General features: G+C 45.1%; 1 protein-coding gene across 1 annotated transcript in view; it reads left to right on the top strand.

Annotated features, from left to right (window-relative positions):
• The window catches only part of fbxl17 (F-box and leucine-rich repeat protein 17), a 193,454-nt gene that overhangs the window by 169,510 nt on the left and 4,956 nt on the right, over nt 1-18,988 (top strand). The window contains exon 10 of the mRNA XM_079160972.1: nt 6,722-6,864. Within this exon, the coding sequence (XP_079017098.1) occupies nt 6,722-6,864 (143 nt within the window). The remainder of the gene's footprint in view (nt 1-6,721; nt 6,865-18,988) is intronic.

Below are 18,988 nucleotides of genomic sequence, written 5' to 3' on the forward strand. Positions count from 1 at the left end.
AGTTAGCTGTCGACGTGGTGTTGTGTTTATTTCACCTTTTGCATTTTGTTATTTTTTTTATCTTGACTTGACTTTTTTATACATATCAAATAATATAACTTATTAGATATTGTTGTTTAAGGTAATATTGTGTGTCCCAACCCAAATAAATCTTTTTTTTATTTTTTTTATACAATATCTAAAAAACCCACAAATTGGCTTTGAAAGGTTCTTTTCCATTTGATCACTTGGACGCAATGGAAATCATTCAACAGCTGTGAAATCTCCAATTTCATTTATTTTTGACAAAAGAATCGCTCAACAGAAGGAAATAGATACAGGCCTACCTGGCTCCCTCTTTACCACATGCTACTTTTCGATTCAGGCTACATATGAAGATAAACGTCCGGAGTATTTAAAGTTCTGAAGAGTAATGTGATTTTGAGTGCGTCTTGTCGGAACCCATTCTCGAAACGTACTCGTTAAGTTCTCTGTGAATTGAAACAAATGTACTGCTCTTAGCGTGGACCGTAGTGTGTCGAAACTTAAACGAATGCCGACCGGTGAAGTGTCCTGTTGACCCGTGCATGTGTGTGTGTGTGTGTGTGTGTGTGTGTGTGTGTGCGAATGGGTGACGAGTGCTTGCTCTCAGTGGTGAACGAAAGCGTGTAGTAGGTCACCTCTGTGATAGCTCCATCTCTCCTTATCACCCCTTCACTCTGTCTATCTGTCCTTGCCCATCACTCTTCCTCTCTATCTCTCCCCCTCGCTGCCACTCACTCACCTTTCCAATCTTCCTCTCCAAACTCCACATCCCCTCCACAAGGTCATCGTACGTCAACCACTAAAACAGTCAGTGTGTCTCTCTGTGTGTTTGTGTGTAAGTGTATTACATTCAGATGCTCGACCACCATAAAAAATAAGTAACTTTTTGTTGTTGTACTGTCTCTACCGAACTCCTTAAACATTTCAGGGTCTGCTGATTGCTTCTGTTTCTCTCTCTCTCTCACACACACACACACACACATGTACACAAAAAGCACATAAAACCATACAAGCACACACTGCCACAAAATGGTATGTGTCAGCTGGTTTACATCAGATCGGAGGCTGATTGGGGAAATGCCCTAACCCTCAGTGCACACACACACACACACACACGAGTCGGCACACTGCCTTCTCCCTGCCCTCTGGCTAATTAATTTCCCAGATCGAGCATGTCCCACCATAAAGAGCTCTCCCTCCTTCTTGTGTCGCACTCAATCTGTTCCTCCTCTCTCCTGTGTCTCTCCGCGGTGCCTGGCTCATTTCAGTTCCCCTGGCCTTTGATTGCGTTTGCCCAAAATGTCAGGGCAGAGAACGTCACCCCGTAGAACCTCTGCCTCTCTCATTTTCTCTCTCTCCTCTCTCCTCTTCCCTTCTTTTTCCTCTCTTTCCTTCTCTTCATATCTGAATATTTTCATCTGGCTTGGAAGATACAGCTCAGTTTTTGTCACATCAAGTTCATGTCTGCGACCCCAGTAGGGTTGTTTCTCCTCTAAATGGAGAGGGTTGTCTGCGTGCCGACTCCAGTTCCCTCTAGTTCTCACAGCTTTTAATTTAATAATCCTCAGCTCACCACAGGCCAAAGCAACAGCCTCTCTTTTCTCTTCGCGTGTGCTTTTCAAGTGCTTTATTTGGCATGTTGTTTACCGCATTAGTCTTGGCACTCTGTTTGACCCCAGTCAGTTTGTCCGTGTGCTTTGAAGGTGACAGTAGTGTGCTAATCAATCATACCATGAGGCCAACGCTTGGCCAGGTCAGACGGGCATCAAAGGAGTGAAGCGACATCCACATGGTGCTCATTCAGGTCTCCTGACACTGGGTTTTTTTTCACCGTGTGCGCGCTCACGTATATATTTACACGCATGTAAACACACGTTTGTGTTCACAACCACTACGCAAAGGATTATCATGTTACACGCACACAAAGAAAAACACACACGTGTACATGTATGAATACTCACTCTCAGAGAACGGAGCCCAGAGTCCTTCACCTCCGTCCATTTTTTGTCTGAAATAATGGGACCAGAGTGTCTGTTTTTGGAAATAAAATTGTATAAAAAAGGAATAGAGCCACAAACCAGTCCTGTTAATTCATTTGCGATGGTAAAATCTCAGCTGGCAGACTGATAGTATTATCTCACCAGTGTGTATAGTCCTAATACCCAACCACAGTTATTAAAGGTGTATCTTCCAGTCTTGCACCTCTATTGGCTTTTTATACTTTTTTCAAGAATCTCACAAAATACAGCAGAATGAAAACTAACTCGGCCTCTTTCTTGCAATATTACACGTCAGTACTGGTTAGAGTATTTGCTGAAGTGGGAGGGAAAAACACACAGATTGTAATAGCCGCTTTGAAAGTAGCTCTTGCATCGCTCGTAACATCAGCAATCTACGACGATGAGAAGTGAAAAGCGGGTTTCTTTTTTGTTATTGTGCAAACAGCAGCACAGTGGAGAGGGCAGAGCCGAGGCCAAGTTTTTCAACGCAAGACAAAGAACCAAGTGAATGTCTTTCACATTAGACATGACAGTTTGTGCTCTCTGGAATACATCAGCCATAATACGTTTTTTTGTGTGTGCGTGTTGTCCCTGCTGCCATATTCATACACACACACACACACACACACACACACACACTCTGCACACAGTAAGTCTTAACCCTATACCATCACTTCTTTCGTTAGCATTCCGTCTTCATCAGCGGCTAAAATATGGTGTATAGGGTTACAGCAGACAGGCCCGGGGATGGCTTCAGAGCAATAAGATAGCAGTAATGGCACACCATCATTTAGGAGAATGTAATAAGTGAATATCTAATAAGCCTGTAAAAGATGCTTAACCCCTGAAGCTCCGGGGTCAGGTACAGAGATAGGGAGAGTAAGCTGATTAAGGAAGGTTTTCTTCTCAAGTTGCGGTCATCGCAGCATTGACCAACTCCTGACCCCTGTTTCGTGGTTACCACAGCCTATGGAGCCGCTCCTGTGTTTGGATAAATCTGGTATTTATGGCGTTTGATAACAGCTTGTGCCTGATACGGGAAAGTAATAGGTTATGAATCTCTGTGTGGAGATAATGTAGAAGTTAATGGAACACCGGTTATCCACCTTTGCTCGTCATTTGTCACCTCGGTTCCTTAACTGAAAGCTACGAGTAGCGCCTTGCACTTAAAATCCAATGTTCGGAGAAATGTTAATGACAGAATTGCAGCAGTGAGCGGTTTGCCGGTTCTGGTTTTGACACAGAAATACCGTTCCTAAAGGCACTAAACGGTCCATGAGACTCTTTATATTGATCCATTCACTGATTTGTTGTTTGGTGATTGACTGACGGGAGGGTAAGTTGACCCGTATCCCAGGAGTTGCTTAAATAAATTGGAGCAGTTGGTTCTAAATGGGATCCCCACCTGTTTCTCGTATGATGACATAGCTTTATCTCCAAATGACAGATTTAGTAAAAGACTGGTGAAATGCGCCATGCTCAAAATGAATGATATATACTAGGATTTAAGCGCAATCTCTGTCTCTCTCTGCTTCTTTTCACACTAAAGAGATGGTGTAAACACACACACACACACACACACAGAGAGAGCCAGATCCTAAAGCCATTTTCAGGCAGGGCAGCAGAGTGTGTCCTCATTACCGTCTGAGAGTGTGTAGTCACCACTCAGTCACAGCTCCTGCTGCCAGAATGGGATTTTCGCCTCTCTTCTCCTCTGACTCTTCCACATCTTTCCCACCTAAACTTCTCGTGCATATCGCTTCATCTATTTCTCCGACAGAAAATCATTATCAGTCAGGAAAGACAATTTCCTGCTCCCATAGTCCCTCATAGTCAAGAGTTTTTGAACACCCTGTATTTAAAATCAAATCATTATAGTTGGTCACGTTTCAAGCAATGCAATTGTCAGTTAATAGCATCCACCCTTAAAAAGCAAATCGGGTAGTACTATTGTATTTTTACCCCAGAAATGATAGTATGAATATAACGTTGAAATTATAGATAAAACTCCTCTTGACATATTTTTGTATGCACATTTTAAACACACTGTCCAGTTGAACTCTCCATGTCTGACAAGGTGAGCACAACTGGTGGACTGCAGTTAAAAAGGTGCAAAAGTAGCCGAGGATTTAGATTCGACAGCTGGAGCTGAAAGGAGGAGGGAGCGAAGCAGAGCACACACAGGGATATTAGACTGTAATGGTGACCAGATGAACTTACTAAACATGTCTAAATAGCCTCGCATTTGGCTCCTCCTAACAGAGGCATTATCTGACTCTCCAGTTGACCAACTTGAGAGCATAACAAAATGATGTTTAGGGATATTTGCGCTGCGCTTTCTCCCGGCAGCTATCTCAAACTGCCACATGTTTTCTGCATGAAGTCCGGAGGCTGTAATTCAGTCATTTAGAGCAGGACGGTTGCGCGCTTAGGTGAGTGCAGCAGAGTAATCAGGAAAATGCATGGTCAATGTATTCACTCGCACTTCTTATACATTCACCGTGGTGGGCACCTGTCCGCTTCGATCCTCTCAGTCTGTCAGGTTGAAAGAAATAACGTCGAAGTGGAAGAAGCAGGGACTTGGAGCTGGTGGAGGGGAGTTCTGTTGTTTGCTTCGGTTAACTGTGAAGCGCTCCTATTTTATTTGATCTCTCCGTTTCTTTTAGAAAAGTCCCGAAGGAAGTCTGCAGGGAGTTTTCTTTTTTTTTAACAGCAGCAATATGTGTGTGTGTGTCTTAACATCAGACGAGAGGTCTGAGCCCCGGTAATCGAATTTGGGATCATGTGATTGGACATGACATGGGGAACAGGATGGGGGAGCCAGTCTCTCACACACTCAAGCACACATACGGAAACACGTCTCCATTTTTAGAATACTTAGCCAGCTCACCACTAGTAAAAAAAAGAACTAAAAAAAAAACATGGCTACTCTGTGTGCTGTTCACCCATCTGGCCTGATGGAGCCTCTTCCCCATGGTGCCGTTTTACATGAAACATTCTGTAGCTTCAAAGCCATGTTACTGCCTGTTCAGTCATAATGTGCCATTATGCATGGCATCCAATAGCATGCCGGAGCACAAAGGGAACCACATGTGGAGCACTCCAAGTGCCCGGAGCTATATATTACATATGTTACATACTGTACACAAGATGGGTGTGTGTGTGTGTGTGTGTGTGTGTGTGTGTGTGTGTGTGTGTGTGTGTGTGTGTGTGTGTGTGTGTGTGTGTGTGTGTGTGTGTGTGTGTGTGTGTGTGTGTGTGTGGGAGAGAAGCTACATTACATAGCTCCAGCTGGTCGAGAGGAAAGACAGCTAAATACATGCAGTTTATTCAAAAAGCATAAGATTATTCATTTCCCTTCTCCTGTGGGAACAAGCTCCCGCTCCACAGTGTACACACACACACACACACACACACACATAAAGTCTTGGCCAGTGAGTCTGCGTGTGCGGTGACATCAACAATCTGCTGATTGCATGTTATTTAATACTGTAATATGTGGAGTTATTTAGGAAAGTGCTGGTGATAAAAGCGATGAAGGGGGAGACGGGAAGGAACTGAACATGAAAAACAAGTTTGTAGAGACAAAGTTCTTCACCTCGTTTAAGTGATGTTTGAGTCCTAAGCTTGTTTGTGGAAGACAAAGTTTCCAAGTGAAATGGATTTCTGCAAATGAAAAGCAAAACAAAACAACAACATCAGGGCTAAGTAACTATTTGAAGGTGTCAAAGGCTTTCCCTGTCTTTGGCCTCCTCCTTTCATCTTTCTCTCATCCCCTCGCTCCGACTCCTCCCTTCCCACTCTCATTAGCGATGGCCGCGTGAGAGGGGGGGGGGGGAGAACAAAGCGGAGGACCTGCCAATCGATCACCGTGCAGCGCTATCAATCGACTGGCGGAGCACAGGTCTCCTCCATCCGCCCGTCGATTGACGGGTCAACGATTGATGAGGGAGATTGTTGTGTCTCCGCGTGCGCTTGTGTGTTAATGCAACAGAGAGCGCGTCTTTATTCGAGATAGATTACAGGCCGTTTAATCTCGTCTTGTTTGTCTGCCGCACATTTTAATTTGTGCTCTGATGAAAAATAAATGAAGGCAGTATCAAGAGAACAACACGTGTGAGGTATGTGCGCACGAAGGCGTGAATACACACATGCTCCGAGGTGCAACAAAGCCCCCCAGACACTGACAGATATTTGTTTCGGTGGATACTCTTTACCCTGCTGGCACTGAGTTTTTTGCCCTGGCACCAGTCAACACACACACACACACACACATACACAAGCAGAATTAAATCATACGCTGGCATGGAGTCACACTTTACCCTGGCACGGTGTCACTGCCTTTCACTGCCGTGACTCATGCCAACGCTCTAATGGATGAATCCTGCAGCGGTCTGAACAAACACGTGTGTGTATTTCAGAGTGTTACCGTGTGTGTGTGTGTGTGTGTGTACATTTTCAAGGTGTTGTGCAAACATTGGAATTATGTGTCACAACTGGCCAGATGACTTGCCCAAGGTTCCGTCTTCGAATTTCTGTGAGTCCCTTTGGGAGGCTGCCGCCATCGCCATCGCCACATTTGCATGAGAGAGGTTGTCAGACTAACACCTTCTCTTGTCTCTCTCCCTCCCTCCCTCCCTCCCTCTCTCCCTCCCTCCCCCGTCGTCCCTCTCTCTGTCCTCCTCCTGTGTCCACAGCTCTGATAGCCATAGGCCAGTACAGCAGCACCATCGAGACGGTGGACGCCGGCTGGTGTAAGGACATCACGGACCAGGGAGCCACACAGATCGCCCAGAGCAGCAAGTCCCTCCGCTACCTGGGCCTCATGAGATGTGACAAGGTAACGAGGCTCGGCCCATAATGGCTGCCGCTGTCTGGTTTCCTGTCAGTACTGCACAGTATATACTGCAAAGTGTGTGGGGTGCAGTTCTTTCAAAAGATGCTTCTGCCGATGTTTTTAAATGCAGAAAATCTGAATTTTTGTCTTCTTTTGGTGATGTGAACTGCAAAAAAATTGGCGTGTGGCGGGGGGGGGGGGGTTGCAGAATTATAATCATCAACTAATAGTAGGCATAGTACAATATTTTCAGAAATAATGAATCTTGCTAATATTTCATTTTAAAATAGACTATATAATTGTAATAATACAATCATATGCATTACGCCTGCAACCGTGTGTTTAAATCCAATATTTCCATGACAGCAGTCCTGCTCAGCGATGCCCATATTGGCCGATACAGTCATGCTTTAAGGAGATACTGACATTGGTATAAATGCTACATGAAAATGTCTGATAGTTGTCATTTTATGGTATATATATATATATCTGTTGCTCAACACAGCTACATAATCACACACATACACATGAACTCCTCAAAAGACCCAGGCAACGGGCCAACAGAAAGTATCTGGAGGAGAGCGTGTGGAGTCGCTAAGCCGACCGCTGCCTGTGCCCAAGTGATCAGCCGGTCGGGCGAGAACCGACCTAAAGTGACACGATGACCCCTCTCCAACCCACTCGTCTCTGGGTCTGAGGGGCAAAGTCACCCCTTAACTCTCATCTGGCCTCTTACCCGTCCAATCACCAACCTGAGGGAAGCGCATGCAGTTGCAGTGCCATGGCAACAACTCCACCCACCTCTCCAATTGGCTCAGCGGAGCTCCTGCCACACAGATGCATCCACTTAGTGTGGGATCATTCAGCGTGACATGAGTGGGATGAGGGCAGACAAGGCAGGGAGCATGAACAGCTGCCTCGACACCAGAAACTTTACAGATATTGTGCAGCCTGGTTTCTTGTACAACACCAGGCCATAATCTCAATGCTGGTGGGCCTGCTGAGTGTAATAGTATGTTTTAATAAGCCTTTTTGTTTTCCGGCTAAATTTCACATTAGGGTTTTGGGCTAAACTAATTTAAACCTCCCTGCTGCGCAGTAAAAAAAAAAGTGCGAGTGGATGTTGGCAGGGGAGAAAATGAGGGAGGAGAGACTTTGACTTATAGTCGAGGCCTTTCACCAGGTTGAGAACTCATCATTTTTATCTCTACATTATAAAGCCCTGCAAGTCGGGGCCTCGAGGTTGACCCTATGGATTTTTCCCGATAAAGATGCCCGCCCAGAGATTGTTAAGCGCGACAAGAACGCCGGTGTATCATATTTATCTGTTTGTGCCGTAATGAAATTAAAACATACGAGGGGTCCGCCGGTGACCCCGTATGTAAGGTCTCAGTGATGAAGCGACGCGCTCAATTCACATTATTGCAGACGCGAATGCGTATCTATCATATTTATCTAGGAGTAATAAAGAGTAACTGCATTACATAGCAGGTGATTACTTAGATGCCCATTTTCATTTGGTTCCCCGCTGCCTCGCCAACTCAGTGACCCAACAATCGATACCTCAGGCCATGTTAATAAAAATCTGCTCCGGAATGTAGCACATCTTTTCTGGAATAACAGTTTTTTTATTCGTTCGTCTCCACCTTACGCTTTCACTCTCCTGCCGAACAAACTCACCCAGGATGGAAAGATGAATAATTATTCTTCCTCTGCTCTGAAGGAGAGGATTTGGGGATGACGGAGCTAAATAAAGCAGTAATCGGTGCTATTAGAGTTGTAATAGAGCGTGAATCGAGCAGAGAGAAGAGTTTGACAGTTTCCAAGGTCAGGCACGTTACCAGCTCTGCATCAGGAAAATTAATTCACTGCATGACGGTCCCCTTCACCCATTTCTCCGCCCTAAAACTTTGTTTAGCATTGCAAATGAGCCTGGAGTACTTGAGGTGAGGGTCGGTCAGGCTTGTACCTTCTTTCATTCTTTGTTGTTGTGTTTTTTTATATTATGTTAGGCGTGGAAGGGGAGTTAGATGAAGTCAGGCTTCAGGTGCAGCAGGAGAGAGGAATGGGTGTAATACGAAGTTCGCTCGGAGGGAAACAAATAAACAGAAATAGGTTGTCGTTACCGAGGTCACGGCAAAAAAAGGGAAAAAAGAGAGCCGCGGAGCGAGTTAAAGAGGTAAAAAGGTGAGAAGCAGAGAATTGTGGTCATCTACAAGTCAGCCCAGGGGCAGCAGTGAGCACGCTCTGCCTTCTCCCTCGCCCTCCTGTACTCCCTTCTCGGTCCTCCCCTCCTGCCCCTCACACCTCCTGCCCCTCCTGCTCCCCTCTTGAGATCCTTCAGTCGCCTCAACAACAGATCCGTGCTTCTGTTTTCTCTCTAACATTTGATTGGAATTTTATGTATCTCACATTGAGGCATTGTCCTGCAGCTGGCACTCCTCTCCGAAAACAACTCGCAGCTTGAGGGGAGGTTTGATATCTTTATCAGATCGCATTATAGTCCGATATCAGCGGGTGACTTTTCGGTTTGGCTTCACTTCTTCTGTTTGCTCGAGGAAGTCAAGTGTCTTTGAAAATCTGATCGAATTACACACATTACACACGTTACATTTTCTAAAAATAGAACCTTCACAGTAGTTTTTAAACGAATTACAATGACAAGTGCTTTGACCACAGCTTGGTGGGAAAGGGTTCACAGTGGCTGTAGTGTGTGTTGCATGCTGTGTCTCTTAAACCAAATCAGTGTTTTAATGCACTTGTACAATTTTATTAGTATTGGCGCATTCAATTTAGACGTGTTTTTTTTTTTTTTTTTTTTTCCTGGTTTGCATTTGACATTTCAGCCTCTAGAATTTGTATCACGCTTTATTTGTGTATCGCAGCAGTACAATCCGGAGGCATGTCCAATTCAATCTCGGGGCAAACTAATCTCATCTCTGCACTTAATGCAGTTCTGGGAAGACGCAGAAGCTGGAGGATAACTCTCAATTCCACAAGGTTCCCACATAATGAAAGTCTTGTGCAAATTACTTAACTTGGGATTTCTCTCCGCCACAGCGTCTTGTCCTTATGTTGACAAATCCATTTGAGCTTTTTATTTTATATGGCTAAATTGTTTCAAATAACAAATATGGCGTAGCTTTGCCCGTGCGTCCGCTCGTCACTTTCTTTCCTCAGCCCAATGTTGACGGCGTGAATGACCAGCGTATATAAGGTCAACGCTACTTATCTCATATTTCTTATTGAGGAGTACATTCTGGGGTAAAACGTGGGACAAGGACGGGAGCGGCTTCCAGGCAAAACTCCTTCAGTTCAGAATGTGTTCTCTAGATTTTGGATGGTGCTTTCTCAAGTTGCTCCAACGCTCTTCGCTCGACCCCCAACAGCTCAGCTCCAGGATCTACACACTTGAGGAAACATCTCAATATTTACCCGTTAAGCCGACCACTGTCTGAGTCAACATGCTGTCTTTGACAGTGGCCCCGACCTGAAATCATTTTGATTTGCGTACCAGCCGTGAATGTTTCCATTGCGAATATAAATTGTTATATACACATACACGCAATGGTGGGCTTTGGCAAGTGGTGAGATCTGTGTTGACAGTGTTTTGGACATATTGCAAATATTCCCAGAGTTAATATTTCCCTTACAAGGACTTTGCTTGGTTTTTCTTTTCAGGATGTGTACGTTGCAGGAATTTAGTAGAAATAACTGCAACACAGGTAGAAACCCCCCCTCCCCCGGTCTAGTTACAATATCACAGTAATAAACAGTCATTCATAGCCTCATCAGCATCAAGGCTAGCCGAAGCCCGTCTGCTATACAGATGTTCAGGGAACTCCTGCGGCCTACATTTGGCTATTTAAAACAAATCATGGTCCAACTTTCGCTCTATTTCTTCCTCTCTCCCTCCCTCACTTTGTTCCCTTCTCCCCCACGCCAACTGATGTGGAGTTAGGTTTCAGACGAGGTCCCGTCATGTCTTTGGACAAATACGGTCTTGTGATAACCTTGACAACCCAGCCAGCCCTCCGCCGCGGCAGCGCAGCTCGGCCTGTGCAAATTTGTTTGGAATTGTCAAAACGCCGGGAATTTTAATGTACCAGCTTCCCCGAATGTCACAGGACTTAGAAAGTGTAGAATTCATTTTAAGAACTGTTAACAGGATCCATCTGGCTCTCCTCATGTGGAGCAGTGTGAAGGATCGATTTCCTCCGTCACAGTTTATACTAACATGCTTCCGTACTGTATACATTTTCCTGTCAGGCAGCCTGAATTCTGTGTCCACTGCCATTTGGACTGATATGAAGAATTCAAGATTCTTTTAAAAAAAGATTTTTTTTTAACTCTGTACAAACAGACCGAGCACAAGCACAGATCCATGTGTAGTTTTGATTGTCAGAATATTTTCTTATTTAGAGCTGGATGGTGTGGTATGTGTGCCTTTGTCCCTCTGATTTTTTTTTCCTCTCCTGCCCGTCTGAAGGATTTCCTTTGTGTCTCAGTGTGTTTACACACGCTCAAATACGACGTGTCCTTGTGCAACAGTGTGTGTTCTCCGAGAGGAATTTATGTTATTTGCTGTGAACACGGCTCATAATGGAGCATTGAAATCAGAGCCCCTCCAGGCGCGGGCGAATGGCGTGCTCCGCCTGCCTCAAATGATTACACCCCTCTGCCCTCAGGGCCAAACGAGCCGCTTCTGACGAGGGGAAGGAATGCGATTGATCCGGACTCACCCAAAAAAAATAATCAAATCAATTCATTTCGACTCTTTTCAGCTGTGACTCTGTTTCAGTCTTTTGAAGCATTCAGCTGAAAGAAAATAGCGCCTCAGTCTTCTGAAAAAACGGATCCGTTTTTTGCTCGGCAACGCCGCGCATGTTGGCGAAAAAAAGAAAAAAAAAAGCACGGCTCCCCATTGAGTCTGTTGTTAAATGTTCGGCCTTCTCTGTGGGAGGAATTCCTCTTCCTACACTTCCACAAACACGGTGGAACATCGTGTCTTATTTCCAGGCTTCCGGGTGGTGAAACTCAGTTCACTGCCGTCTGAGGTCAATTTCAACTAAACTTATAGCGATGTAGTAACAACACTCTGCTCACCGGGCTGGGCAGACACAGAGACGCTGAGGCAGAAACGCACATAAACATGCCAAAGTCACACAAATGCTGTTACATGTATGGCTTTTTTGGCGAACCGCAAACTTAAGACGAGTGTCCGGTCACAGGGAAGCTTAATTCATTTGTGCAGAAACACTCTGTAACTCATTCTTCTCTGTTGATGTATCACTTTGGGGGGTTTGATCTTTTTCAGCCTCAGTGGAATGTTTTCTTTCAAAGCGTTTTCACAGCTCAAATGTACATCTTTCCCCTCTCATCCTCTTTCTTCTCCTGTCCATCCTCTCCCCTTGCCTCTGTCCTCCTCTTATGTCCCCTCATCTTTTTCCCTCCCCTCCCCTCCTCCTCTCTTCTCACCTACATTCTTTCTTTTCTTTCTTTTCCACTACTTCATTAGAGCGAAAACAAATGGGCAAGTCCGACTTGGGAAACAGAGAGGGAGGCAAACTCACACAGTCAGCACGAAAGCCGGACTATGGAAAATAATGACACCGACTGCTACCGACCCCCTTCAGGGACAGCCGGTGGAGCGAGGAAGAGTTACTCATCATAGTAATGGAGGAGATGAGGGAGGGGAAGAGAGAGTAAAATGAGGGGCTCAAAGAATGACACAAACCAAGAGAAACTAAAAGTAAAATTGGATAAAAACAGGAAACAATAGAATGAGCCGGCTATTCCCTTTACAAATGCGCCCCCGAAAAAGTGTTTTGTGTAAGCAGTTTTGAAGTGTGCTCCCATTACCTGAATTGAGGCGGAGCGGCGTTTGGGGAACAGGTATGAGCACCGATGCACCCCCCCCCCCTAGATAGAGCAACCAGACAGACCTTGTTAAAAGAACAGACATCCCAATCAATACAGTCGTTCCACTGGTGCATCCAGCTGCCGGGGACGATACACAGATAGGCACGGCACAGCAATTTGCAGACATAAACAAGGGCTTAATTGTTCAGGGCCTGGAGGTTTGGAGTGAGGAAAACAAAGATGAAGTATGTCGAAGAGTTAGGAGGCATTTTAACTCTCGTTTAGGAAATGAGAGTTTGGTAGCCGGGCCAAACTTTCTCTGATGAGTGTTGTTATTGTGAACGGTGGGGATTCTTGGTTTTAAAGGGGCGCTAAAGCGAAGGGAGGGGAATTAGGAGAAAGATGCACGGCATCAGGCAGCCTCCCTGGCTCCCGTTTTCCCCCGGCTTCAGTCGGAGCCGAACGTTCAAAGTCGAGAAAGTAGTCTGAAAGAGTCATTTGCTGTTTGTGATTTTCGGTGTAATCTCAGAGTCTCATCCCCACACAGAAGAGCTGTATTGATTGGCGGTCTTAACTGGAGCCGCCTCCTGATCATCCCTTCATCTCGTTTCTAAAAGGGCAGGAGCAAGGGACAGTGAAGGAGATGGGGTGAAATAAAGTGAGACATTGACAGAGTTCACTGCGTATCTGAAGGGAATCTCAGAGTTGCCCTTCAACAGAAATCTACCAGACGCACGTAAACCTGACCTCACCCGGCTCACATACACACTCATGCGTTCCTTTGCCTTCTCTCGCCACCTTGTCCTCACTTTATTTTATATATTTTTTTTACCCCTTTCCGTTCCTCCCTCCCCTTAGCCTCCTCCAAGCAAGGACAGCCAAGGTTGTTTGACTTTTTGGATGCTGCTCACATCTTTTGTTCATTCAATTAGTTCATCCAAGTTGCCCCCATCCCCCCTGTTGTTGTCTTCCAGCCTTTCCCCGTTTTTTCCTCCCCCTCATCCTCCTCCTCCTCCTCCTCCTCTTCCTCATCCAGCGCTGTTTACTCATCACAACGGAGGTCAACATAATCTCATGGAGTCATGGACAGACAGCAGACCAGACTCAGTGTGGTCTGGATACTTCAGACTTTCCAATCCTGATATGTTTTCGGGAATAAACTAACGTCTGGCTCAATGTTTTTATTTCAATGTTTCCGTCTCCCGGACTTTGAGAGAGACGGCAGGAGGTCACAGTCCATTTTCAGCCCCTCGGGCGCGACGTCTGGCTGTGTTGGTGATGAATTAGCTATTTAATGCTAATGACAATGTAGCCCCCCCCCCCCCCCCCCCCCCTCGCTGGACGTCGTGTCTGTACAAATTGAATACATCCAGAGGAGCTTGTGAAATTTTGGCGGGAGGGGATCGATGGAGCCTCTGAGTGATGTCCAGTTTTATAATCTGTTGGGAACAGAGTAGCCGTTGGATGTAAACGCTTTGAATACATTTTTGAAGAGGAAAGATGACTCATGGCTGCTCGGTGAACATTTGAGAAAAAGAGCAAAACAATTCAGAAGACAAAGACATGCAGATGTATCATGCTGTCAAAATGTTATGTTTGCCCCTGACAGCGAACAAAAGGCTGAAATCTGTGTCCACGACGTCTCTCGTTGACCTTTGTAAATACAGAAGAGCTTGACTTTGATTGCAGTGTCCTCGTGTGATTATTCAGAATTAACCTACAATTCAGAATAATCACTTTACAGTAGGTGGCGTCCAAACGTCGGGCTTACAGATGAGGTCGCGGAGTATTGCTCACCGCCTCGTGTGCATATTTCCGGCCGGTCTGCAAATCCAACCCTCGCTCTCCTCGCTCTAAAGAGTCGCTATGAATTTTGCATCACGGTGTTCTTTGAGAGGACAGGGTCAAGCTGTCCTCATTCCTTATTTATTCTGAAGAACAAGGGAGTCAGACGAGGCAAAAAAAAGAAAAAAATTAAACAAAGTCGCTCTGTTGTGATTATCTTCAAGGAATTCTGCTTGTGTCTGACCTCCACTAAGCTGCCCTGGAATCTGTTGTAAAAGTTTTAGTGTGTGTGTGTGTGTGTGTGTGTCTGTCCATCGTGCTACATCGTGCTGTTTGCCATCTGAAGAGGAAGAAGTGGTTTTAGTTTACAGGACATTCAACAGGTCTGCTGTTAACTCACCGTCTCTGTCTCTGGTTGTCTCTCTGCGTTTGTCTCTCCACCTCTCTCTCTCTCTCTCTCTCTCTCTCTCGCCTGCATTTCTCTTTGTGTGTTTCTCACGACGCCATCAATTTAACTCCTGAACAGAAGAAGTTTAGGGCTTCTGAAGGTTATGTCTTGAACCGTTGGATTTATTTTGACACCAAATGTGTTATTTATTTGTCAAAAAATTCAGCGTGCGTGGTGAAGAGTCTCAGTGGACCCAGTCCGCAACAGACCTGTGGGAAACCCATCTGAACCCAAATTGATTATATTAATATTTATAGATTTAAATGATATATTATTCATGAAGAAAAACCCATCTGTAAGGGGCTTGAGGACAGTCAGTCCAAAATAGATCCAAAATGTGGTCAACTTGAACAGACCACTTTACAGCTCACTCTTTCCATCTCGCTTCACAAACCGAGTTAGTCGTGATCACAGCTGATAGAGATTCCAGACCTGCTGCTATAGAATTTGATCTGGACTGAATCGGGTCCCTGGTTTTGGTAACTAGGAACTAGGTAACTAGTGGAAATGTGAGGCATTGTATCCTTCATTATATTGGATGTTATACTTGTATGATTAAGATAGTAAAAAGATGAATAAATCTATCATATGAGAAGATAATACAGCCATTAACAGAAGTTAATTGTGGCCGCATCAATGTTATTATTGTGGCGTTTGTTTCTTTTTACTCCAGATTTCATTTAATTTCATTAATTTAATAAAAAGCGTACTTTCATGCTTTAGTTTGGTGGCATGTTTTATCTTTTATAGCACTTCATTTTAAGTAAGCAATTCTGTAGAAATGGATGAGTGTGATTACAAAAACATCCAAACTAAGTTGGTTGGTTCACCGTGTCACCGCAACACCTCCCAGTTTAATTAGCTTTGCTTTAGTTCTACCTAATAGATGGAGCCGTGATAGTGTTTCACCGGGACTAACACATAAATTGTGAAAAAGCCTCTTGAGTTATGGAATGTTTTCCTGCAGTCTGCAGAGATAAGAAGGCCTGCGGGGGAGGGAGGGAGGGAGGGAGGGAGAGAGAGACTGAGAGAGAGAGACTGAGACTGACTCTCTCTCTTTCTCACTTTCTCACTTTCTCTCTCTTTCTCTCTCACTTTCTCACACACACTCTCACTCACACATTCCTCTAGTTACCTTTGTCACGCGTGATGGAGTGTGGGGTTTACAAACCTGGCCTCCAGAACCTCTCTCTCTGACCCTGTTCAGTTGAGCCCCCATTCCTCCTCCTGTGAGTGTACGCACTGACACCCTGCTTTTTCAGTTCGGCTGCCGTCTGATGTTGTGCAGGGCTGAGGGTGTGTGAGCGGGACCAGACCTCGGTTGTCGCAAGCGGTGCCTGACCTGTTATTCTTTTTTCTTTTTTTTTTTTAAAGCGCACCCAGAGCCATGCACTGCAGATTTCTGTGAGGGCTCTCTGAGACAAAATCAAAATGTTTGAGCTCAGGCTTTCCTCGGTAAAGAGCAAGTCTATTCCTTAAGCTTCCAATCCAGTGCATCGATAGTTCATTTAGAAATATCGAATCCTTTCAGAATAAGTTTGCGGCGACCTCTTTTCTGTCCCGACACTTCAGAAATCCTCTTCTTTCTTTTCCATTCACTCCCCTCGCCCTCCCTCGCCCTCCCTTATCGGAGTGGGAGAACTATCCTTCAGTTGTCCAGTCACTCGTTTAGAAACTTTACAACTGGGGCTTTTCCTCTGAGCAGTTTAAAGAAGGCTATAAATCTGGCCTGTTTAAACCCAGACTTGTTTAAGCTGCCTTTTACTGAGACCTGATGCACTGCATTCTTCTGCTGCCTAAACAGGCTTTTTAAGCATTTACCCCAAATGTATTTACTGGTTGACTGATACACTCTCTACATGGGAGGAGACAGGGAACGGGGGGTATTTGTCTCTCTTTATGCGCCTGGGACCATAGCAATGGCTGCCACATGGCCCAAGAAAATGTGGGGGAAGAAGAAGAAAAAAAAAAAATAAGTAGTCTGGCCTGCAGACCTGAATGAAAACACAGAGGAAATAAAGAGAAAACCACTGCACTTAGTTTTCTGATATCTGCGCGCATTTAGATACAGTTCTTAAGTTGTGCAATATCAATACTGTTTTGTAGCTTCTTCAGGGTCATTGTTGCGGCGTACACTACAGGTTCGGTGGGTTTGATATATTCAGAAGGAGTGGCGGCCGTATATATTTTTTAAGGCCGTCTACATCCTCAACTCTCTCTTTATTCCACTTCCCTACCTTGATTGCTAAGAGCACTTACAGGGTGTTCTCACCACGCCGGTCTAATATGATATGCATCTTTGTGTTTGTGTATCTGATTATCGATTTACGACCCTCTTCTTCTTTTTCCCACTGAGAATGGGAACTGCAGCCGCATTAGTCATCTTTACGACGCGCTTTACAGCACTGCTTAGGAAGGCCCGGGGCTTGCGGTAAATGTATCTTTTGCGTAGTGATAGAGTGCATTTGCATCAGAGGATCAGACTTAAAAGAAGAAAAAAAAAGAAGAAGAGCTCAGTGTTAAGAAAAAGAGCAGATAAGAGGACTCCCCACGAGAGAACAGAGGTCAGCTCGGGAACGCGCTGTCGCTTCCCTTAAGCCGTCACATGCAGAAAGTAGAGGAGCTGTTGTCCCACACACACACACACACACACACACACACACACACACACACACACACACACACACACACACACACAACCCATTCACGTTTACTGTACAGCCTGTTCAAATAAAAGGTGCTTTTTTTGCCGAGTGGCGTATCAGACATGCATCTTTTTGTTTTCCTCTCATCCCTCTCTTGCCCTCTTGTAAACCCTGACAACGGCACATTACCCGTCAGCACGCATTACGCCGCACTTAGATCTGCAGCGCCGCATCTTTGAAGTTAAAATGGGGGGAAAATATCATAAGTATAGGCCTCGCTCCAGATAGCTATGGCTGTGCTCCCAGATGCTTCGCAGAGATTAGGATCGTCAGTGAGTAGTGATCTGCTCTATCATATGGCTCCCCTACAGACTTGGCAGCAGGTTGGGAGGAGGAGTGGTACAGTAAGTACGCTGGATGAGGACTGCATGGGGTAAAAAAAATCTCCCTGCCAGAGCCAAATACATTGAATGCACCATTCCTGACAACAGACGCAACAGTGGTTTCCGTTTTTATAGTCCGTTTAGCCTAGCAACCGAATGTCGTTTTTGCCTGTTTACAAAGTTTCACTCTGGGAAGAAACGGCTGAATCACCGGTTTTCAAGTCATGTGGCACGACTGCTGTAACCAGAGGACTCGGCCAGCCAGATACCCGCAGCATTTGGTCCGACCTTCATGTCCCAACGCCAGCCTCTGAGCCGCAAATACCAAGCAGGTGTGGTGATGTCATCGCGTCTCGGTCCACATACCACAGAGCCATGCAAAGGGCACACGCAGCCTTGTTCTGGAAAGACAGGGGTTGCAGCGTGGAACTCTGGGAACTTGCTCGGAGAGGGTTTCTTTTACAGGAGGCTGTTGTTCTAAGGCCTGAAAAGATTTACAGTAACTCAGTTAGGAGGAGAGGTAATGGATGCTGTGATGCATAAATGCCTCCGTTAACTGATTTTCTGTCAACAAGATTTTCTATCCGCCGGCAATAAAATGTTTTAAAAATGAGCGTAGGCATATGTCATTCTGAGAGGCCAATTAATCAAACCAGGTACAATGAGTTTCTGTGCCGTGTTGTAACCATTTCTAATGTATACAGGCTTGGATTTGATTGATAGTAAAATCATTTCTTTTCTTCAACTTGATTGGCTTTTTCCCTCTCCCATAATACGGTGTTTGAATTCCAATCATTTGACGCCTGCTGCATGTGTCAGTAATTAACATTTAAAAATGATCGGAACGTGTTTTGCTGCACACAGAGTTTTATCAACAAGGTCAGTGCAATAGCTGTTCTTATCATGATTTCCATCAAAGTGATCTCGGTGCAACTCAAACATTTAGCGTTGCTGCAACCGGCAATTAGGAAAGTGATTCAGCGTTTTTGATTGGGAGCCATCTT

This window comes from Pholis gunnellus (assembly GCF_910591455.1).
Source record: "Pholis gunnellus genome assembly, chromosome: 6".
Lineage (NCBI taxonomy): Eukaryota > Metazoa > Chordata > Actinopteri > Perciformes > Pholidae > Pholis > Pholis gunnellus.